The sequence below is a fragment of the Rhopalosiphum maidis genome, chromosome 2 (assembly GCF_003676215.2).
Source record: "Rhopalosiphum maidis isolate BTI-1 chromosome 2, ASM367621v3, whole genome shotgun sequence".
Taxonomy (NCBI): domain Eukaryota; kingdom Metazoa; phylum Arthropoda; class Insecta; order Hemiptera; family Aphididae; genus Rhopalosiphum; species Rhopalosiphum maidis.
Genome location: NC_040878.1, coordinates 35,182,165 through 35,208,815, shown reverse-complemented (window position 1 = coordinate 35,208,815; position 26,651 = coordinate 35,182,165). Strand labels below are relative to the sequence as shown.

The window sequence follows — 26,651 nt, the reverse complement described above, 5'->3', positions numbered from 1 at the left end:
AAGAAAAAAAATTAAATTAATAAAAATTTATTATTTTACACCAATATAGCAATGTAACTGTGCTTTGAAATTAAAATACCTATGAAACATAATTTTGTATGTGTACTTGTATCTATAGGGTTAATTAAATTAAATTAAAATAATATATAAAATGAGTAATGACCTATTTTAATATAAATTTCTTTAATTAATAATACATTTTTGTTTTTTTGAAATATTTAAATTCTGTTCTGCTAAAAATTATATATGTATTTAATATTAAATATTTATTATTCTATATATTCTTTTTATATCACATTTATTTTATTATATATTATATTTTTGTGATCAAAGTTCTTGAAATAAGATATATTCTATTTTACTCATTATATTTATTCAGTTTTTTTTTATCTACAACGATTGTGTAATGTGTATATTTAAATGCAATGAATGGGTTTCATTACGATTATTTATATTCAAGTTTTTGAGAGCATTTTATGGTTAGATGAATAGTTTAAAAGTTTATCCAATAAATTTACCTCAGGTCATAGTTTAGTATAAAAACTTGAAACTTATATTTATATTATGTATACGTAGTATAAATTAAAATCATTACTACTTATGAAAGTCAATGTAATATTATTTATGCATTTTGTTAAAATATTGGTATTTCTTTTAAATATAAAGTGACTGTATAACATTAAATAGATTTTTTAAACAATTTTATTTTTTACATTGAATTTTAAAACCAATCAGATCAAAAGCTCAAATTGAATTTAAATTATAACTAGTAACTTCATAAGTATAGCTATGAATGAATATAATTTTTCTACTAGGAACATTTTAGAGTCATGAATGGATTATTTAAAATAATTATAGAAACGAAAATATTTTGCACCCAAGTTTTTTATATAATCCTATAATATATATATATTTATCTATTACGATTGTATACTATACATATTGTTTGTTAAAAATTATTATATCATACAATACTTCGCCTCTAAAATTTTTCTGATGTCTGAAGTTAGAATATTGTGATGTGATTTTACCATATGAAGTTTTTATAAAAAAAAAAAAAAAAATAGTTTAAAAATTCTTAAAATTGTATTAAATTTACTTTGATTATAGCTCATACAGGGAAAATATATCATTGTATTGAATTATATTATGTATTGAGAATTTTTATCTAAATTTCTCTGATAGTACTAAAAATGATCTATTTTACTAATGTTCTGCAATTTTATAATTTCAATTATTTATACATTGTATTTCCCACATTGCTTATATATATTTTATTTTTTAGATTAACGATAAATTAGTCTGTATCCTTTCTATAATATTGTATATAATATATGGTTCTTAAATATTCAAATATATGTAGAGTTACAAAATTGAAATTAAGAAGCTGATAGAAATAAAAAGTTTTACGTAATTAAGTGGTGTATTATTATATAAAGTTATTTGTTTTCTGTATTATTTTTGTAGATAATATCGTTATTGTGATTAGTAATAATTTAAGAATACGAAATAAATAAGAACGAGTTCTACGATTTTCAAAGCGCGAGAAATAAAACAACTTTTATTGAAAAATTATACTTATCAGATATAATTTGACGAATCGAATTCTTATTTATGTTATAACATTTTAAAAGGGGATTATTTAAACGTCACCACTGATTTCACAAGTAAACAAAATTAATCAATTAAATTGTCTAGTAAAAATACTCACAGTAATAATTATTCATAATGTTTCTAACATTTTTTTTTATTGCTTATAAATCACAGGCTCACTAATGCACCTCTATTAGGAAAACATTTCGTTTGCTCAGAGCAGATTGTTAAGAAACTAATAAAAGTTAATGGTCGTCAAAACGAGCTCAAATTGTGAAAAACAAAATGTAAATTACACTATATAGCTAGTATATTATAATAATATTAAGTAAATTATACAGTGGTTATTGATGGATTCAAAAATTAGGTTCATCCTACATGTATTGCGAATATTCCGTAGTAGTTTTTCGTTTGCGTTTTGGTCAGAGCTTTTTCAGTATCACTGGAATTGCATACATTTTATTTTGCATTAAAATGTTTACAAGTCTGTGACATTTTTGACGGGTTTGTCATAGAAGAACTGGAAAAAAATCGCAGTCTATGTACATATATTTTATGATAATAATATAATTTTGCATTGTTAGGTACAAAAAAGTCGCACGAAAAACACATCGGCCGCGAACACGTGTGCTCACCAGGCGTCGTTGCGGGCGTCCGGCGATGTACCCTCGGCGGCGGTGCCAATTAGAGGCCGCCCAGAGCGCAGTCTGCTTGCGCGCGTTGCGGTCCACTCGGAAAACGTTTAAAAAAAAATACAATTTAAAAAGTCACCATTAAAAACGCACAGATAAAGACTATTTTGATTTCGTTTTTATAATTGTTTTTTCTTGAAACGATTAGCTATATTCAAACGTCACAGTTGAAACATTGTATTATACGTCGTACGCACTGGTACGGACTCGGCCCGGCCAGGAATGATCTCAACAGTTCGACTACTGTTAACTACTCCGCGAATACGGTTAGGTTGGACGGTGATTTAAACAGTACGTGACACTGATACCGATAAACGATCACTGTTAGCGCGATATAGTAATAAAATAATATTAGCAACACGTAACGTGTAACATGTTTACCGGCGAGTCCACCGCATCGGCCGTTCCATTCCGACGTCGTCGTCGGCTGGCTTACCACGGTAACCCGTGATGGATACGTGTACCACGACGTCAGAATCATGTTACCGAGTCGTCGTTTGAACAAAACTGCTCGCACGTACTTTGCAATCGTCGCCGCTGCTGTCGCCGTTTTAGTCGTTTTTCGAATTCCGAGTAAGTGATTCCACAATTATGCCATCATATACTCATCTCATAATCGTCGTAATCATCATCATTATAATGTGTTAAATGATACTTATCTACTTTATGTAGCGAATCGGTAGAGTATTCCTAGACTTAGCCGCTGTCTAACAGCATCGACGTTGTGTTCACGCGAGTCTTATCACTGCGAACACGAACGACTTCGAGTAAAAACCGTGTAATAATTCAAAATTTTTATTTTAGATTTTTCCGTAATGATATTATACCAATATGAGTGTTATTAAGCGCATGACTCATAGGGCATACTTAAGCCTCGCGTTAATATCTTTTTTCAATCCAAAGTAATATCATAATAAAGATATCGAGTCCGAATTCGATTGTTTCAAATTGTAAAAATTGCACAATTGTTTACACATATTATATAATATTTATTAATAATATGTTCGATTTTTTTAAATTTTAGTAAAATATAATATGTAAAATTAAATTAAATATCTACCGATTTCTTTGTAATTAATTACACTAAGAATAATATTAATATTCAGGTCATTGTTTCAAAAACTATGTTAGTAATTTAATTTACAATTTTTGCATTTGTGTTTGAATGTTGTTAATTTAAAATACAATTACTATAATAAACGAACACTTCTATAAATCTGGACTACGTACCTGACACCTATCAATTTCCGAATACATGCATTTCTGATAATTTACTATTATCCATTGACGTACATAAATATGAAATTTTGTTGATTTTGGGTATACTATTACTATTATAATTCTTTCTTATTACTTTTATTTTCATATACATTTTAAAATGATTCCATAGAATAAATTGAATATACGTATTAACATGAATAAAAATATACCATATATTATTAAATACCTATTGGATTATATGTGTAAAAAATAAGATTAATAAAATTATATTTTTAAAAGGTCAAAACCTTAAATAAACATTAGAAGTAGCTTTATAAATGCTTATATAATATTATGAAATTTAAATATTTGTCTTTAACATTTTAATAGCTGATTTTTTATCATAGTGATTGATAAATATTTTATCCACAATAATATTTAACTTTTAATTATGTAGGTGGGTATAGTGAAAAATTGCTACAACAATTTTATTGAAATTTAATCTTTTATTAGCATAATGCCATGGATTAATTTGAATATTATTCTTCAATATTTAGCTTTTTATTTATATAATAACGTTTAATTGAAACACTAAAGACAATATTATAAATATTTAACTGTATTTTACAAACAATTTTTAAAAATATAATCAATTGTGTTTTTGTTTTAAAAATAATAATTTATAATAATTATTTTAATATTAAATAAATATTTTAATAAATAAATACTAATTGATAATATATCGTGAAAAAAAAGTAAAAAAATAAAAAGAATTTAAAAAAAAATCAAATGCTGTATATTATACATATTTTAATTTATTTATAGTCGAATAATTAGTAAAAATATAAATTTTGGTAGTTTAAACTTTATAAATTATAATAGAACATAATTATTTTGATTTGAGTATATACATTTTTTAAAAATATAGATGGATAAACACTTAATTAGAATTTTTGTGGCGTAGAAAAAAACTCAATGTTATACAGATTTTAAAATTAGTATAAAACTTCCAAAATATTTATCAGAATCCCTTAACTATAGTCTATAAGTTATCACCTATTTTCATTCCTCATTTGCAACTACCATTTATTCATAAAATAGTGAATCTTTAAAATAAATTGTAATATACAATAAATTATAATAGTTTCATACTTATTGATTCATTATATCTTTAATTTATTAATGTAAATAATTATTTTATAATGTAAATATCTATAAAAAATATAAAAATTTAGTCTTTAATATAACTCAAGTGCTAATGATAAATTGTAACACGAGGTTTTATTCAATAATAATAAAAAAAATAAATTTGAGTAATTAAAAAAATATTATGGCATTAATTATTTATGAGACTATTAGTCAAATAATTGTTGTATAATGTATATAATAAACGATTAGTATTTTTTATTTATTTGCATTATAAGATATTGAATAATTGTATGCATAACAAAGTTTTAAAAAATATTATTTTATATTAAATGTATTAGTGTATTAACATTTTTACATAAAATATTAAGCAGTTGAACACATAAAGAAAAAAACATGTACCTTTATTATATTATATTTAGAATAAATAATACCACGCATGTTAAAGAACTAAAAGTTACCTATAACAAAATAAATACGCCAACATTTTGATTAGTTTATTAAATTAGCTATTTACCAGTTTAAATAAGCTTAATATTGGATTTTTACTTAAGAAATAGCAAAATGTAGGTTTAGCTATACATAGTTTAAATGGTTCAATCGTGAAAATTCCAATAACAGTATTTACGAGTATTTCAACACATCAAAAGTTATAATAGATGTAAGTTATTTACATAACATCACGTAATTATGACTTATATAATATATATATATATATATATATATATATATATATATATATATATATAAAAAAATTCACGAAATAGAGGACAACCATAATGATAGACATCTAGAATATATCGCAATAAACGCATACCACAAAGGATAAAATATTTCCTGTAGCCTTTTATGAGACTTCATTAATTTAATTTAAAGTTATTAATTAATTATGATTTTAATTTAATAATATTAGAAGAGTTTTTATACCGAATACCTGTGCTCGGTTAGATAATTTAGGTGCATGTAAGAATTCTTTTTACAAAAGACGTGATATTATGATAAGAGAGTTTAATAACACTTTAATAAACTTTAACACTAAAATATTACTATAAATTTAAGTAAAAGTGGTGAGATTTTTATAAATTTAATTGAAACATTAATATTTTTCTAAATCATAAAGCGTACATAAACATAATGAAAAATGTATACATTATTTAATATTATCATATTAAAATTCTTTTAAATATCTTTTTATGTAATTATTCAAAAAAATAAAGAACTTAAACAATTATTACGATAAAAATATTAAAACATATATTATTATTTTTAAACGTTGTTTTATTTTTACTGGATATTATAGAAAATATATTTTCAAAACATTAATAGATTTCGAAATAATGAGTGTAATAAAATATATAAGTATTGTAAGTACCTAAGCTTAAATATTTTTGTAATATCCTAAGTTTATTCTGAGTACCACTTTAAAAAGGCATAATATTTTACATTGTATGATTTTTCTCTGAATCTAAAGAATGTTTTTATGATTGTATATTAACAAATGTATAAGCTGAAATACAAAAAAAAAAAAATAATAAATAAATAGTTTCTTATGATTTAAAATACTTATTAATAACTTTTTATCATAATATTTTTATTTAACTTTACAACAATTTATTTATAGGTCGTAAACATATTGAAAATAATATATTTCATAGTGTAGTGAGTGGTTATCCGTGTATATATTAATGTATAAACATTATTGTAGTCAAAAATGTTAATAAAGTCTTGTTAAACTATGTCAATTAATTATTTTAATGAAAAATAAATCCACTACCTAAATTAACAGGAATATGACACGTGAAAAATAAAAATAAATTATTACGTATCATAGAAAATCCTTTAATATTATGTATACATATAGTAATACAGTATATTCAAATTTTATAATTTGAATAATATAATTAATAGGTATAGAAAATTGTAAGTATAATGATTTCTCAGAGGTTCATACATATGAATGTGGTATTCGTTTCTAGTCATTAAAATATATTTGGATACCGTTGTGAACTTGTAGTAGTTGAAAATAAAAATGTTCATACAATGACATTTTTATGGAACAAATGCATAAGCTTCAAATAATAAAAAATTTTTTGGAGATTTGTTATTTTTCTTGACCACCAAAGTGTCGTTTACACAACAAATATATATATATATATATGTTGTTATATATATATTTCGTTGTGAGTGTCCGCCCAAGTGCTTGTCATTAAAACTTGAGTCTGCTGACCGTATTTGATGGGCTTTAGGACACTCAGATACAATGCAAGCATTGTGTGTCTAAGTAACTTTATATTGCATGGACTATCTGAAGGAAAAAATACGAATTTCTACGATGAATTGACAAATGTGCCAAAGGTCGATATATCCTCTTAACCTAATCTTTTTTTTCAGACCTTCAAAGATAAGCGTTCAAAAAAGACTTTTATAAAGGTTATCCTTTGTCATGAAGCTATGCTATTTTTTTATTTTTTTACTACAACGGCAACGGTTCAATTTCTCATTTTTATTCATTAAATATTTTTTTTAGAAATTTAACATTAAAAAAAAAAAAAAATCAAATAGCTAAGGGTTTTATCCATAAATAATGCTTGCTTTTATATAGGAACTCATTGTTATACACACCATATAAGTGATAAAATTAACTACCTACTTGCATAATGTTTGGACTTTGGATACTGTCAGATAATATCAATAATAAACTGGAAAGGAAATAAATTCAATACATATTATAAAATAGAAAAGTGTAATTCTATATATTTTTTATACTGTATTATAACAGTATTAATGTTAAACTAAAACACATTAGTTTCTAAGTTTCAAAATATAATATTAAAAACCATTCGGGTAATATTGTGACATTATTTCACGTGAGTGTACCATATTATAAAGATTTAACAATAAGTATTTTTGCAGTATTATTTAAATTAATCGATAAATTATGGTCACACACAAAAAAAAAACAACTAACTGAATTTTATTAATTAAACTGAAAAACTTCTATTACAGGTAAAATAATGTATGTGAGGATTAAATTACAAAATATATAAGTATAACAAAATTATCATATAAATAAGGCTTTTTAAAATACTAGATTCTATGGCAGGGAGATTTATGTGTTGTTGTATAGATTAGCGGTGATGATGAATTTAACTGAGACGGAATTGGAGTCCTAGCTGAGTGATGCAGCCAACAATTCCTGAAGCATAGAATTTTATCTGTCTTGGAATTATAGATGGCATTTGGTAGTATTATGTTTGGTATCAATACGCAAAGTGCATATTGGCCTTTGGAATATCCTCTTTAGTCATTAAGAAACTGTGTGAAAGTTTGTTTAGCCAATTTGCATCATTAGGTACATTTTATATAATATTTTAAGCATTAAAATATAATGTTAAGATATTTTAATATTTTCAACATATTTTATATTTATACAAGTTGTATATTGGTAGTATTCGTATTATTTTAACGTAATATACATTCCATTATATTATTTTCATTTTTTTTTCAAACCCTAGGGTTTAAGCACAGGAATGGTTCAATTTCATAGTATGGTTAAACTATATTAAAACACTTACCTAATCGTTTTTTTTTTTTTTTTTGAAACAATCTGACTGAATTGAATTATGCTTTATTCATAATTTATGTATTATATGTTAAGTTTTTAGTTATAACAAATAATTTATTTACAACATCTCAAAAAAGCGGTTTAATCATACTTTTGACATTTTATTCTTATAAAACATAGTAAAATCGATTATTGAAGAATTAAAAATATAAAATTCCATTTTTTTTTTTTTTTTTTTTTTAAGGATTATGGCACTTAAAATTATTTAAAACTTCTATTGATTATAAATATCTTTTAACAAATACTTTTTTGTAAATATGTTATAGTTAACGTTTACCTATTTAAACTAATTTTTGTTATGATGGAAAAGTTAGAGATATTTTATTAAAAAGTCATATTTAACTTATAAAGTATTTTCTCTTAATAATCACCACTTTTGTTACCATTAATTGAATAAAAATAGTTAAGTTTTTAATTTAAAAGTTCCTAAAACTTTAATTTCTTTGCTATCTTTTAGTTTTGTTTTTATTTTTTGTGTGCATATTGATTTTATAAATTACAGTTTTTTTTATTATTTTAATTAGTAATACCGCAATGATGGTGTGTACATTTTTTTTAATAACAAAATGCCGCTATCATAGTTATATTATTTTAAACCCTGATACTTTTTTCCTACGAAAATAATTTTTAAAAATAATACTTTTATTTTTTAATAAATAATTAAACTTTATAATCGTTGGAAATATTAATAATGTATTAACTTGAAATAAATAAAATGGTGAAATTCATTGTTAAAAAAAAAAAAATAATAAATAACATAATATACATAGTTATTAGACAAGGAAATTTACGGTTAAAGGTTTTTCATTAATTGTTAAAACAATGATTGAATAATTTATTCATCAACTTCTATACTTCAAATTAGGATTAAAAAGTATAAACAAAGTAAAAGTTATAAAAGCTGTTTAACTATGAAGTCATTATTTGTATTTTAAAATCCCGTTTTTATTTGTCAATAAGGCATAATCCTAATTTTTTTTAAAATTGTTTTAACATCTTGATTTTAGCACAAATAGTACCTACATAAATATTAATAGCACTTAAACGTGCATTTTGCTTGGGTATTTTGTAAAAAAAAATATAACTATTAATATACAAATACATTATATTAAAATGCATAATATGTTAATAATTATTAACAGTTTTAATTCTATCACTTGTTTGTATGCATTATTAAATGAGATAATTATTTTCTGTAAAATAAATATTACAGTAATTGAAAGTGACTAAAATAATAATTAAAATATGAGTTATAATATTATACATACGAACATACCGTGCCATACGGACGCCGTAAATATTATTATTATTAAATAAATATATTAAATTATAGTTGAGTAGAAAATGTACAGATTAATGTGTTATTTTTGCAATTTTAATTGTATAACATTTTAAGTTATATAAATTTGGTTAGTTGACTATTTCTTTGAAGATAATAAATGTTTTATAATTATTATAAATAATGGTGCTTATTATTTTTGTTTAAAATGGAATTTTGCCAAATTATCTTATTTAGGTTCTTTATCAGTTATAATAAATATAAAATAAGACAAATTCTCTGTGTAAACTATTCGTCTTGTAATTTTATTAACGTTTGATTTGATGGTTCTTTCATAATTTAAATTTAAAATAAACGTGCTTACAAGGTAAGATTCATGACGAATGATGACTCTTCAGGATCTTAATTATATGTATTACTATAATGTACTTTATATTTTAATCTTTTTTTTTAAAATAATTTTTCTATGAAAAAACTTTATTTTTTAAAATGCATTCAAAATAATTGATATACATATATATTGCATGTATCATAATAATTTATTTTTTAACATTTTTTTTTATTGATTTTTTCTTTAATATTATTGCATACGAATATTATACTACTAATAATAAAATACTACTCGTACATGATTTATATAGTTTATAGATAAAACAATAAATTAAACATTTTTGAAAAAATTCATTATAGTAAAATATTATATTTTGTAAATTTACAGTTGAATAATAATTAGTAATTTGTTTACTGTATGTAATGGTAAAACAATATTATTATTAAACATCATTATTTTGATTTAAGCTTACACATATTTTTTTTAAATACGTTGATAAATCACTTTATTAGATTTTATTTTTATCCTCATTTCTCACTTACAACTACCATTAATTTCATCAAAAAAAGCGAATCTTCAAAAAGTATTATACCCACTACATATAAAAAAAATATAAATATTACAAAGATAAAATAGTTAAAACATGTAACTGTCATGTTTACTATAAATCCCTGAAAATAATATCCCTTTACTTTAAGTACCCACTTTTCAATTTAATCTAATTCATCTCTAAAGGATTTACCTGTGTTGAATTCTTCCATGGCGAGGGCTTCAATATATCAGATCTTGACATTTTTATCTAAATGGTTCGATTAGTTTATTTGATCATAAATTGGTGTTTGACGCACTCATTAAAACTACAAAATATGAATTTTGTTATTAGCTGACCTTTTAAACTTTGATAATTGTTTTTATTTTTAAATTGGATGGTTTATTTTTTGGCTAAATATTAGTGTACATTACATATCACATAATTTGCTACATACCATTCAATATTTAATGGTGGATTACCGACTGCATCAATATATGCTATAAAGTATAGGCACATTTAATGGTTTAAGATTTATTTAATATCGATTCCTCTGTTTCTCTAGGATATTTTTAGCCAATTATTTTAGAGTATAGATAACAATAATAATAATTATCTTTTTATAACAATTGTATTTAAATCCAAAACAGAGGCATTTAGTTTTAAGAAAATGGTCGAAAACAAGCATTTGCGTTAATGGAACACAACACTCTCAAAATACATACAAAATAATAAATAAAGTTTTGTTTGAGAGTATTAGTTTTATATACAGGGTATATAGGGTATACATTTATTATATAAAAATATTACTTTTGAAAATTGAAAATAATTTCTTTCTCAAAATTATATAATATCTACTTGAATTGTAGACTTTCCGATTGATCGCTTCCTCGATAGAAAATTAGTAATATAATTTTAATTTGTTACCATCGCTATTTATTTCTTTTTATGAATAACATATATAATTCAATATATTTTTTTTTAATTGTTCAATCTTACACAATATGTAGCGCTTCTGTTCCTAAAATGAATCTCATTTATATTAGTTTTGTTTATTTCAACCTTTTTCTTTGACTGTTGATTATTAAAACCTCAAATTTTCAGTTGATTATTACATAAAGTTTTTTTTTACGTGTATGACGTATGTATGACATATGATAAATAGTATAATAGTTTATATAACTACTATTATTTATTATGAACATGTATAATAGATGTGTTGAGAACGCTTTTAACATATTTTTTTTATACTTACTTATATATATATATATTTATATAATTGTATAATGTTATGTTTTAAAGTGAACCCACACATTTAATGAAAATAACATATTAGTACACAACTGAAGTGGATTTAATGATATGTACGTTTTACGGGATATATGAATAGCCTAATATTATACAAAGTTTACATTTTTTAATTTTAATTTTTTTTAGACAGTGTAATAAATTACTTTGTAACTATTTAAAATTTCAATCATATTTAATCTGGAATACCTACAACTTTATATACCTAATTCATAAATATAAATATATTAATAATTGATTCAATAATACATATGTACATATATGGTGATTCTTTTATCGTTTCATCGAATTACATTTAATAGTTTGAAACCTATTAATGTCGTAGTATATTTTTTTACATAATTTTTAGTCAAAATAAAACATATTTCAAATATATTTTTTAAGAGTATCTCGAAATATAAATTTAAAAATTTAGATTTTATATTTACACATAAACCTGGACAAATAGTTTACGAGTTATAAGTTTGGATGGCATAGTGGAAGAGTGAGTTAGAGGTTAAGTTACTCTTAACTTATAGACTATTTTTCCAAATTTTGATTTTCATTTAACAAAATAACTCCAAAAACATTTTACTTCAAAATATGAATTTTAAAATGTATTTTATCGTAAAAAAATAAAAAAATTATAACCATAAAAAATATTGAAAACATATCTTTTTTAAATGTTTTTTTCTCGAAAACGAATTTATATTTAGAAATAATGAGTGTTATTTGATAAAAAAAAAATCATGACGTACACACACATTTTACAAAAATTTACGAGACCGTAGGAAAATGCATATTTAAAGTAAATTAATTAACCAGCTATTATTTAAAAACTTATGTGCTAATTAAAGAAAAATACCAAAACATATGAAGATTAACTCTTCTTATAGAAGAAAAACTTTAAAAATCTATAGTAAATAGTTTTGAGTTCATGACTTTTCATCCAACGTACATAATATATTAATTAATTCTTTTATTATTTTATAATTTTATGTAACTACTTTCATATTCATATATAATAAAAACATTTTATATGTATTTAATCACAGAAAAGTTGTTAAAAGTTGATTTTGGTTTTCAATTGACTGTATTATTTATGTTTATATAATGAATATTGAATGCAATGCATCAACCGAATCACTGCAGTAGGTTTATATTTTATTTATAAATGACTTTAAATCAGAACATAACATTATTTGCCTACAAGTATAGAAATTAGTAGTGAGATTTTTATTCAATCACGTTAATAAGTGTATATTATAAATAACATAATATGACACTTTGACAATAATTAGTTACGATATATTTATAAATTATCAGTATTCAGTTTGTCTATGGTTAAATTAGTAAAATGTATATAAATTCACTAATTATGATAAATCTAGTATAGATAACCAATAAATGAATATTTTTGATCGATTATTGTTGGCAGCATACTCAATTCAAATTGGGTAGTGCTATGGCCTATGATTAATACTGCATAATTTTTTTGGAATTCATTTTCATTGCTGTACACTTATTTATTTAAGCAAAAGTGTTTTTAGCTTTCGTCTAACAACACATTTTTAGACTGTGATCTTTTTTCAAGTGCCTATAAATATCCATAGTAAAAAAAATATATGGGATTACCTGCATATATCCATTTAAAATGCATAATAATAAATTATGTGAAATGTTTTTTTTTTACTTGAAATAGCTAGTATAAACTGACCATGGTTTTCATTTTTTCTACATAACCTTATAATAATAAAGTATATTACTCTTACGACCATTATTAAAATTAAACGTTGTTAAAGGATATTCTATTACATTGTATACGATTAAAAAAATATCGTTTATCAATAATCATTCATTATTATGAATTACAATTATATCATACTATATATTATATAACCTTGTAGATATTATTTTTTATGTTTTTTATAAACATTTAAAAACAATATAGGAAACTTAAACATTTAAAACTGCTATGAAAATGTATTGAAATTCATTTTATAAAAACCATAAAGATACTTGAAAAAAATAAAGCGATCCACATCCAGTCTCTAAAACAGTCGTTCTAATTTAAGAAATTTATTTGACTGCGCATGTGTAGACAAAAATAGTTAAAAACTAGAATTTATCGATTTAAAAGTCATGCTTTTGAAATATTTCCTGTTACCTTTAAAATTATACAGTATAAAAGTATGTGGTGGAACCAATAAAACCTCAATGGAGAAGTCAGATTAGAACATTTAAATTTTTCAGTTTCTAATAATACAATTATTTAAATTAATGATTAATAAAAATAATTACCTTTAGTGAAGAACACAGGTTAGTTTATTAACCTATGGTGTGTTGTTTCGAAAAGCATATTCAAGAAATAATAACAGAATAAAGTCATGTCTCAAAATATCGATTCCTATTTTGGATTAATAATACTAGGTTTCAATCCGACTTCAGTTCTTGCTGGATGAGATGCGTTTTGAATTTGTCGTTTAATAGATTAAATTAGATTATTATTGTTTTTATTGTATAACTTCATTTTTCATTTTTTTTTAAGCCACAAGAACATAATTACTATTATTATAATCCACCTAAACTACTGCAAACTATTGCAAACTATTACAAAAATAATACTATGATTATAGTGGACTTTCTTACCAACCATTCGTGCAATTAATTATTATTATACTTGGGTACATATACTCGTAATATATATATGCTTAATATATATTATCTAAACATATAGCCTATGCAGAGACTAGTTATTCGTGTTTCTTGTTTTTCGGTTTGCACACAATACATTGGCGCCGATAGTTGGTAAATTTCCAGAAGTTTTGAAAACGCACAAAATTTCGCAACAGTACTTATATATTACAGGTTCAATATGTTTATTTTATGAAATATTATTTATATTTCATATTACCGTCTCATCCGCGATTCCCTGTATCATATTATTTGATCCGGTCGGTGTGATCCAAGTTCGGATATATTCTCCATTATATAACATACAGGTACTATAATAGTGTGAGGGCGAGTGGGACGATACTCGCCGGAGCCTCACTAATAGGTCATATTACAAATATTATAATATTATAATATTATAATAATATAATACCGTTTAAGGTCGATGAGCGATGATACTGTAAATATACTTTATATTATATCGTGTTTCTAATAATTATATTAAATGTTTTGTTTCGTCCTTGATATATCATTGGTGGCGGTACTTGAGTGTATACGTGTATTGAGTTTTTATAAAACTACACATACACTAAATTCTTGAGAGAGCGAGGCGGCGAGTATGAAAAAAAGTAAAATAATAAAATATTACTTTTGTCTATAATTTCTTGCAAGTTTATAGTGTGCGTTTATAACTATAAACTACAATATACGTACGCATTTCAGATCAATACCATGATTATGAACGTCGTGTTTTAAATATTGTTTTTATCAAAAAACGACTTTTAACTATGAATCACATACATTTTGAGTACATTGCACTAAATTCCAAAATTATTGTGCAAAATAAATAAAACAATATTATTTGACATTAAGTTTACAATTGGACTTGATATAAAATACCTTATAATATATGTTACACGATATAATATTATATTGTTCGAAAAAGTAATATGCGTATTGCCTATTTTTATTTAGTATACAGAAAATTGTGCGCAACTGTAGTACTATCAAACTACAAGGTAGCCGCATATTTCGACAACAAATCTGCGCCGCCAGAAAAAGAGTCGCCATCGTGGCACCGTCTAAATACTTACACGCGAGTTGGTACCTCCCCCAATACTCGGCGACGATCTAGCGAATTTCAAACCCGGTAGTCATAAGCTGTATTCGGGGAGGTGGTGGTTGGAGCGGTTGTACAACACCCCAGAGACGTTTACAATATCATAACGTGTTATACGATTATTGTTATTATTATTACGATTTATGATTATTATTATTATTATTATTATACGGTCTTCCGTGTGCGTATTATAAACGTACAGCGGCCGAATCACGTAAAATTATATTATTATACTTCATGGCTATAATAATAATGTACAATACAATATAAAATTATGGCTTCGGCGAAAATAAAAATTACGCGCGTTCAAAATCGTCGTCTGATTATCACAATATTTCCGTCGACGACGTGTCTTACGAAACGACAGCTATTCCGTACACATGTATAATATATATTATGTACGTCATATATAATATTTATTAGGCGCGTGTGTTTCGTATGCGGTCGTCGAGATTTGTCGGTACAAACAACAGATGTGTGAAATTCACATTGCCGCCGTAGCAATATATAACCGTATAGGTATATAACAAACGATACGTAAAACCTATTACGTAGAATGGAATATACACATAACGTATACGTATGTATAAATATAAATACAGCGCAGACGAGTGTCGTTGTGCGTGTGTCGAAATCAAATTCGGAAGCAGATTGATGAAACACGCGTCGTCGCTTTCGGTTCAGCGGCATCGATGCGACGACTATTACTATTAATATTAAAATTGCTATCTTACTGTACTTCGGACAAGACGGCCGGGGGGAGGGGGACTCTCCCCGCAACGGTGTTACTATAATGTACACCCGTTTTTCCGGATATAAAAACCGACGTGTAAACTATAGGCAACGGTTTTTAAACTATTCGAATGCACGCGATAGCCGAGTAACCGTACAAATCGTTTTCGCCTTTAATAATCGACACTGAGAGCGGACGGATCCATTTCGAGAGCGTGTTTGGGTTCAGATACTCCGTCCGTCGTGTGTTACAGACGGGCTTGCACTCTCCGAACAACTCGTGTAAAATTACTAAGCGTGTGCACCGCGAACGTATGCAATATCGTGTGCACTGTGTACACACGCCATACCGCGTAATGTATCCACACACAATGATATACGCAATATAATAGGTAATGTATATAATATGAGCAATGAGCGTTCGTTGTAAAATAAATGAATTATCGCCGGCCCGCTGTGGCCGTGTATCATATTATTATTATGTTTTCACGTGTATAACATTGTTGCTCGCCGACAGCTCAGCTGCAGCGCCAAAAACGTATTATTCCGTGTTACTATTATAGTATAATTTATCTACACCGCCGTTCGCGCGCGTACAAGGACGCAGATACAATTATATTTGGGCGAATATAATATACTTATACGCCATTATAAAATATCGTGTTGTCTGTGTACCTGTGTTATATGGCACGTGCGTATGGCTGTGCATTATACATAATAATACATTCTTATTATTATTATTGTGATTTCTGTACGTTGTTGTTATGTTATTGTCATTATTTCAGAATAGCTGTGCAAGTTATCTTGATAATTGACGACAAAAACGAGGGTGCGTCACTTGCAGGAATATCCACGTGGTGCAATGTTTTGCATCCCATAAACGCTTTTTATATATTTATTTTTAAAAACTATAGACGATATTCTAACACTAATAATAATATTTTGATTCTTTTAGGCAAAATATTCACCTTATCGAAATAGTATAATACATAATATACACTATTATGTATACACAAATAAAGGACTTGTAAATAACATGGTATTTTAATAATATGATTAAATTATTATAACATACACTTTCGTAAATTACAGGTTTGGTCGAAATTTTCTTGACGGAATTATTACATAAAAACGAATTTTTCTACATCACAATATTATACTTATGATATATGTTACATAATATACAGTTCATTATTTACCTTCTCCATATCTAACCATCAGTTATTTATTTTTTCCGTCAGAAATTTTTAGTGGGTTGTCAACTTGACACACGTACGACGTACCTTATATCATCATACCTTATACATTTGTCACTTACCGAACCAAACTGTAATTGTTAAGCGAAAGAGTTATATTATTTCGTGCATATTCAAACAGATAGATGTGGAAAAATCAAATTAAAAGTAATACAAGCTGTGGTTGCATATTAATATTTAACATCGTTTTTTGACCACTAATCATTTATCATATCTAAAAAATGAATTAGATAGCTAATTGTTTCACAGATTTCCTCGTCGTCCATTGACTGTGTAACTCTATGTCACTTTTTGTCTACCCGGCTAGACAATCAACTATGGATTGACATGAAAACTAAAATGCTAGTAGGCTCAAGACAATCAGAATCCTTGAAAATAAGTATAATAAACTTCCAGACGTCTAATGAACTAGATCAGTATGGGTTGTGCACCGCAAAGTCTGTGCGAATAGGCCCAATCTCGCCCGCCGCACGGAAACCAAAACTAAAAGACACACATATACATGTTAAACACAATCATATATATATATTTCTAAGCCGATGTATTATTGCGCGTACTGGGAAAATAAGCGTTTGTGCTGGCACTTGTGCGGTAACATATATATATATATATATATAGTGCACAATACGTAATAATATATGAGTGATCTGTACTTAAGATTTTCCGACTGGGTATTATATTATATATCTCTGTTATGTATACTTATATAGTTATATGTCACCGCTGAATAAGTTATGGATTTTTTTTTTACCTACCCTATGAGAAAGTTAATAAGACGAATTTTAATATTTTGCAGACGTAAAATACACGTTTAAGATTTTAGTATCGAAATGTAAATGTTATTTAATAAAACAATGTTTATTTCCAATTGCTCTTGGAATTTCATATGTATATATGGGTGTAATATATATTATTTATTATAATTTTACCAGTCTATACACGAATTCCTGTTTTCCATTGCTTTCGTTCCAGTGTGCGTAATGCGTATACCGAAGTATTCGTATAACATTTTTCCACACGCGTTTTAAATTCAAATATATTGCAAGTTCTTTTAAACTCGTCCGTTATATTGTCAAACGGACATTTTTATTTCGTCGTTAAATAACAATAAATGTATACGTATATATTATTTATATATTTTATACTGATCGTATTTAATACATAAAACACAATGTTTCAGCGCTTTTTATACACCCCTCGTGAATATTTGGAATGCAATAATTAAAACGGCGATAGAAAATCGTGTCTCTGTATAGACGTATAGTGTAAACTGAATAGATTTATTGCTCAATACAAATTATATAATATTTTGGTTTTCAGTTTTAAAAAAAAATTATATTACTCGTGTTATAATTTTGCGGACATTTAAAAATGTAAAGTACCTACTGGTTATATACTATTCTAGTAATAACATTAAAATAAATATTTGTTGAAGTCATTAATGCGGGGTATATTAATAGTTCGAAGAAATTCCATTGGACTAGATCGGAGTGCTTTCTAGGGTTAATTCAATTATTATTACCATTACCGGATACATAATGCATATTATAATTTAATCTGATAGCCACAATATTTGTATGTAAGCTTCTGTGTCGTTAAATTGCAAATATAATACGTTTACTTTTGTTATGTTATATAATTTATTGAAATTTAGAGCTGGCGCGTGCCGGTTCAACGGAATATAACCATACAAAATGCTGATTAATTTTATATTATAATCATATTATCTTTCGTCGGTTATCGGTGAGGTTTCCTTAGGAATTTCACTTCTAATACCAAATTCTTGTATAGATAATCATTGGTTCAAACGGGCTGTAATCTTAAATATGTTTTTTTTTCAACTTGTGTTTAAACGTATTTAGCATGTTTCCAAGCAAAGTATATGCGGTTTCCTAGCAAGCTTTGTAAGACTGTCCATAAAAATAGTATACGACTGAGGAGATTCGAAGTCAGTCCATTTGGAAATATGTTAATATATAACAATTAATAAAATGCGTATAAATAATAATAGTATAGAGTAACTTTTAAAGTACTCAAAATTCAAATATTGTTCAAATCAAATTAAAAACGGCCGAGCGTATATATAAATATTATATATTCATATTACTTACGTATACGCATACGATACGAAATTATTTTTATGAAATGTTAAAAGTTTTTACCCCGAAAGGGAAAGAAAGAGACGGAGAAAGGAGAGAGAACCGGAGTGGGATATGAGACGGTTATGTGGAACCAGTAGGGGTAGTATACTATACAGTATATTATATTATGCAAAGACTGCGCCCGACGCGACGCCACGTAAACCACTACTACGGTCGTCCATCGTCACTGGCCTAGCAACAGTAGCAGTGTCGGCGGTAGTATATAATATAATATATATATATATATATATATGGAGCAGCCCGTGTAGTAGCGGTGGTTACCACTGCTGATGAGAAGTTCAACGATACGGAAATTTCATTAGTTCGGTCTCCGGCTCGGCAGAAGTATATATATCGGCGCCGCAAAAACCAAGTACCTACGAATATCGTATTTGTATTATAATACCTTGTATATAAATATATATATAATATTACGTGTTTTATATGTGTTTGCATTTATTACTGCACACCTCCCCGTAGCACAATCGCCCCGACGCTACATTATATAGGCACGTTGTGTTTTCTCCGAGACATAAATAATAAATCTATTGCCGCTGTATTATGTGCGATATGGTTTTTTCTTCTTTATACAATATGTAATCACTTTTTCGACTACACAACGATCGCTCTAAATGTTTCATTATGACGGCTGACATACATACATCACATTATTATCATTATTATCAGAGAGAGTTACTTTTTGAAATTGCGAACAATATGTGAGAACCGTGACGTCCCGATCCTGTCGCGGAGGAAAACTTTTTATAAATCTCGTAGCGTCTTCGCAGAGTTTCCACCGATTATATTTTATTAATAATCGTATTCTATATGGCCCGCTTGATAATAACGCACATACAGTCGTTTACAAAACGTCAACCGCATATAAATGTTTGGTCTGTCTCTGCCTTAAAGATTTTAAAAACTTCGAAACTTAGTGTACCAGCGCATCCCCAACTTTCGTCTATGTTTCAATTTCAAAAGATTTGTACACGTTTTTTTTTTTTTTTTTTTTTAAATGACCGACGCGCGAAACGAAAATCGATCGACAAAAATCTGAAAACCTGTATGACTTGTGCGCTGTGAACCAAAGTCATAATATTATTATGTGTGTACACTATGGGTCCGGTCGAGGTGACGAGCAGCGAGAATGCCGCGTGACGGTGTCCGTAAGGGCTGTGTTTCGTTTTATAATATATTGTTTTCTTTGGCACATATGTACACTTACTAAAACACGTATCCCTCGTCTTTGCTGGCACTCACTGCAATTAGCTGGCGAGGGGAGGCGCGTTTACACACGTCCGTGGCGTATCTAGCTAAACGAACCGTATGAACGACGCGAATCGCGCTCGGTCGTGTGCGTGATTCGATTTCCGAGTCCGGTCCGGCGGAATTGCAGCGCACAACGGCGCTATCCGTACACGGTACACGTGAATCGTGGTCAGTGGGGGCCTTTATTATAATACACCGGCTAAATCACACAGGATCGTCCCTCGGAAATGCAATTTGTCTGTCTCGACCCCTTTAAACAATATAATAATAATAGTAATAATATATCGGCGTGTGCGAGTACCTATTTACTATATTATATATATATATATATATATTTACCTACTACGCTATTGTTCTATTGGCTATTTACTTCAGTGAAGGTTTTGAGCCAAATATCATAAAATAAATTTATTATTAAATAATATATTTTCTAAATGGTACAAAATAATGTGTTTTTTGGCGATAACTCGTCCCCGATATTGTTTTATCGTAGCGGAAACGTGTACAACGCCTATATATATATATATATATGTATATTATGATTATCACTTATTACGATTATTCGTAATATATTGTTATTAAATCGTTTCAGAATTGCTGACAGACACCACTACCGTTTCTGCCACCGGTTAACCGTATAATATTATGTGTTTGCGGTGTTTAGCGTAGGTACAATATGATTATCATCGTATTCGGCTATGATACAAATCCACCGCACGTATAATATAATCCCCACGGTCGATGATAATAGGCGTGCATAATATATTATTATATTATCGTGGTTGGCGACGCAACAACCCAAATAACAAATAAATAACAATGGCTACGACATCCCTAATATCATATCGTATTTAAATTTTATTAGTTTTTATTATAAATTACGATCGAGTCACGATACGTTAAAAAAACAAAAAATTCCGCGCTATGTGAGATTTTACTAACGCGCCTCGTCTGAAATCAGCGGTTGCGGAGTGAGCGATTGATTCTCGTTGCCGTCATCGAGATAAAATGAATTAATCGAGAAAAAGCACTTAAAAAACAATTAAACGTATACTATGGTTTAAATTATTAAAATTTGAAATTAATTATAAATATCATATGTTATTACTATGAGGTTAACATTTTTAAGTCTATTTGTCGTGTTTAATGGTTTTACTATTTTTTGTAGCGCGAAATTTTTTTTTACTACTTTTTTATTTAAATTTTCCCAGGGAATTATATTCACTTATTGAGTTTATATTAATTATTTGTTTACACTCATTAGTTATCAGTGATAACTTATCACTATTTGTCGTATTTTCAGACTGCAGGCTTGTTTCATTTATTTCATGTATGGCCTATATTTTTCATGAAAAAGAGTTTTATTAAAAATTGATAGTTGATATTGACATCTGGTCATCGGACAGGATGTTACTATAGTGAAGGAATTATTCAAAAATGTTAGTTGCTCAAACATTTTTAAACAAGTTAAAGTTGATAGATATGATGATTGATAAATAAAAGTTATAAAATAAAAAAAAGCTTTTTAAAGCTTTAGGTGTATATATTATTTGAACTTTGTGATACAACATTATATTATGGTTTTTATAGTAGTGGCAAATGAAAATTATCACTACGCTAACCATATATTTTTAATGAGTTATTATATTTTGTTACATCATGTATACCAGTTACCTACTTCATCGATATTATGTTAATCGTTACAAAATAAAAGGTACTGCACCATCGCTACTAATAGTACGTTACTCTCGATCACTAATTTATACACCGTACATTTGCTTATAATACATTTTCTTGGGGATGTTTTTTTTAAATTTTATTACTTTGAAAATTCTTATGATCAAATGTTCGTATACCATCACTGAGATTTGTTTTTAAAATTTTTCTAATTTCATCTTTAACTCAGAACGCAATCGTGCTAGAAATTACGACGAATAAGAACTAGTACAGTATATGTGTGCATTTTATAGACTTAAAAAATGAGACTATAAAAAGAAACGTGATTTATTATGTCAATATATAGTCGTAAAAGACGGTATAAAACGTGAAGATAAAATTATATGGTAGTAACGTATCTTAAAAATAGTAAAAATACTTGAGTCCTACTATTCGAAAAAAAGTTATCCAAATCAACTATATATAATAGAAGTCCAGTGCAAGCGGGATGCCATTAGTTTTTATTGCATATGTATTTAATATGTATGTTTATTATGTATGTACAATATAACTCAAATATATTTAGATTTTTGTTATTTTTGCGAATTATACAGTATAACATAGTATCATATCTTATCAGTTCTGGTAGAGAGGAGCTACTTCAAATTTAATGGGCACATATCTTCTACCTTAATTTTGCTAGGTATACTCGTAGAATTCCTATTATTTTTTCAAATAAATCATTTGATTCAATTAAATAGAACGTAACTAAATTACATTTAAATGAAGGTAAAAATACTTATTTCTTACAAATATCGATTAGAAGAAAAAACGTCTCTTTTTTTTTGACTGGTAAACTGCAGAAAAAAAGAAAACTTTTTATTAATATACAATAAAAAGGTACATTAATTATAATAGAAACTTATATTATTGTTATTCATATTATAAAATAGTTATTAATTGAGTTATTGTTACTTATGTTTCATTAAAAAATAAAGAAAAGAAGATCAATTCTTAATGAAATATTTTGATATTATAAAGTTATTGTAATCAAGCAATCACTTTTGTAAAGAGTTTAATTTTATTATTTCTATGATATTGAAGAAATATGGGGTTAGTATATACACCACTTCTATGTCAACATCTAGATTCAATTCAAGAAAATAAATTCGCACTAGGACTCACTTGAAAAATGATGAGCTGACATTTATTTATATTTAGGTTATTTACATAGTACATAAATATACTCACAATGGTTATTTTATTTTAATTACATATAAACTCATACGTTAAATATAGTGACATAATATTATATTGTATTCATAATAAAATAATTTTTGTAATTGAATTATATTTTTGTTTTCATTAAAATATTATAAACTGTCCTAGACCGTACAACCAATGCTAATAAATGTGCATATCTGAATTGATAATTTAATCGACTGACAAGAAAAAATTTACATTTTTCATTATATTTCAAATACTTGAACGTTTTAAAATAAATTACTTAAGTGCTAAACCGTTGTACTTGAAAATTCAATTTTCGTCCTATAAAAACCAAAATGATGCAGAATACAATAGAGCAAATGGAGGGAACATTTTAAATGTTGAAGTAAAGTCTTGTTGACCAAGATTGCTTTGATAGAAGAACCTATTAATATTTCCCATTAAAAAAAAAAATCTTCAATAACAGAGCTAAAAACCAAATTGTATTACAAATACATTTCAGAAAAAAATGTTGTTTCTCGGAATCATTTATTTTCACCCTTTTATAAAAAAAAAAAACTAAATAAGAACTTCATCATATTGAAAGTATTAAGCCCCATGTTGCTCTTAAATAAATGATAAAAGCTTTATTTTTTTTTTCTAACAAGTATAGAATTTGTATAACCATTATTATTTGAATTTTACTTCACATTGTCAAACAAGAACTTACGTGAAATAGATAAATATTATAAAGAAAATTAATTTATTATCCTTTCGTACAATAAAATATTATTTTACTTTCACATTTTAAATACGATATTAATATGATTGATAAAAAATGACTAAAATGGTTTGGAAATAATCTTATGCGCGACTACAGTTATGTAATAGAAATTGCTAGATGAGGAGAAAAGGATGAATTTGAGTTAATATAATATTACTGCTCAATTTCCATTCAGTATTAAACCTAACACGTACCCAATATTCATAGACTTTAACCCTTATTATAACTATTATCTTATTACATACATTTCGAAAAGGATGTGTAAATTGTTATGTTTATTTTAGATTGAAATGTTGACATAATATATACAAATATTAAAATTCCGATTAAAAGGAAAATGTATTCGCTTATACCATGCGGCGTTTTAATATACGTTTTAATAAATTCTGACCGTATTATTATATTATTAAGTATTGTTTAATGGTGTGCGTTGTTATACATTAAGACGTAATGTGTTGAAATAATACAGCTATTTCTCTTTCTAACTATATTTTATGGTCGATATATAATGATAATATATTATGTACAATTTTAAAGAAAAAAAAATAATGACCATCTTTTTTTATTTATTTAACTTATAGCCCCGATACCGCGAACGGATTGATTTTGATGAAGATATTACCTAGTGTACGCACTGTCTCCAAATATCAAAGTTTTTAGTGGTTATTGTAATGTCGAATAAACATCTGTTACTTGTAAGTCGACATCATAATTGCATAACAACAGCTGTATATAGTATTGAACGTCAAGCTCATCTTGTGAACATACAATTTAGATGATATTATATATTATATGAGTTGAAGATATTAACATATAATTATTATGCAAATATAACTTCAACTAGTATAATCCTTTTTATAACTTTTATAACTATATTACTATATTATAATAGTGTACCTATGATGGTGATTCTGAATACATCAAATATCTACTAGCAATTGTTAAGTTACGAGTGTGCGTTTCAGTAAAGTTTTTGAGATGTAAAAACCACTAATAGAGTACACACAAGTTTGAATACGATCTATAAACGTACAGTTAGCGTAATAAATTGGCATTAAAATCATTCCATATTAAGTTGACACATAAATACCTGGGCAAAATAGAATGCTACATATACCAGATGTGTAATAAAATTAGATTAAATTAGAAAAAGAAAAATAATTAATCAGTGCATTAAAAAAAAAAAAAATTCAAAATTCAAATCTTCTAACATAATTTCTTAATTTCTTTTAAATTTTATATAGTAAAGTAATTATTTTTACAATTATAAAGAAATTCTCAGTTTAACAAAAACTTATATATTTAGAAGATTTCTGGAACTAGTTTTTTGTATTTTGTAGACTTAATTATTACCAATTGATTAAAATATCTCTTTAAGTACCCAGAGCTATAAGATCATGATTTTAAATATTTAAACCAATATAACACTCGCTTCAAAATCGAAAATAATAATGAACTTAATCTTTAGGATAACTTAAAGATTAAGTTCATTATAAACACTTTTTATTTAAAATGTTCACAAATTATATATGTGCAAAATTGAAAAAAAAAACTAAATGCATTAAGCAAAATAAATATTTTATGGTTACACTTACCGATAAAATATAGTATTTATGTGACGATAAAATTTATAATTATTAACATAAATAATTTCGTCGGCAAGACAAAGAGGTGTATTCTTTGGTTACGTTAGAACGTACGTACATTGAAAATGTGCTAATTAGTGGATCATTATTTATAAATTGTTAGTTGGACGACTGAAGATGGATTTTTTTTTACCTTTAAATAATATTTCACAATGGATTCGTCATAAAAAGGAAGCAGGTCAATTATTAACCTTTTTTTTTTTTTTTAATTTTTGATGAACTTCGTTATGTAGATAAGAAAAATCTATTCAATATTGTCTGTTACCTATAGCTAAATAATTGTTATGCATTATTATATATTTTTTACCCTTGGAAGTTTATTATACTTCAAAAATTATTTTTATTACAAGCCAAACAAAATTAGATAATTGTATATAAATAATTAATAATTATAAATATTTCAAACGTAAAGTATGTTATCTTATAATGTTTTAGATTTTGAGCGAAGAAATTAATTTATTTATTTTACAATGTAACGAGTATTTT

The 26,651-nt window shown here is 26.2% G+C and overlaps 1 protein-coding gene across 1 annotated transcript in view; it reads left to right on the top strand.

The window, feature by feature from the left end:
• Window positions 1-2,304: 2,304 nt before the first annotated feature.
• The window catches only part of LOC113553616, a 76,045-nt gene continuing 51,698 nt past the window's right edge, over window positions 2,305-26,651 (top strand). Inside the window, exon 1 of the mRNA XM_026957023.1 lies at window positions 2,305-2,858. Coding sequence (XP_026812824.1) covers window positions 2,765-2,858 — 94 coding nt within the window. The 5' untranslated portion in view covers window positions 2,305-2,764. The remainder of the gene's footprint in view (window positions 2,859-26,651) is intronic.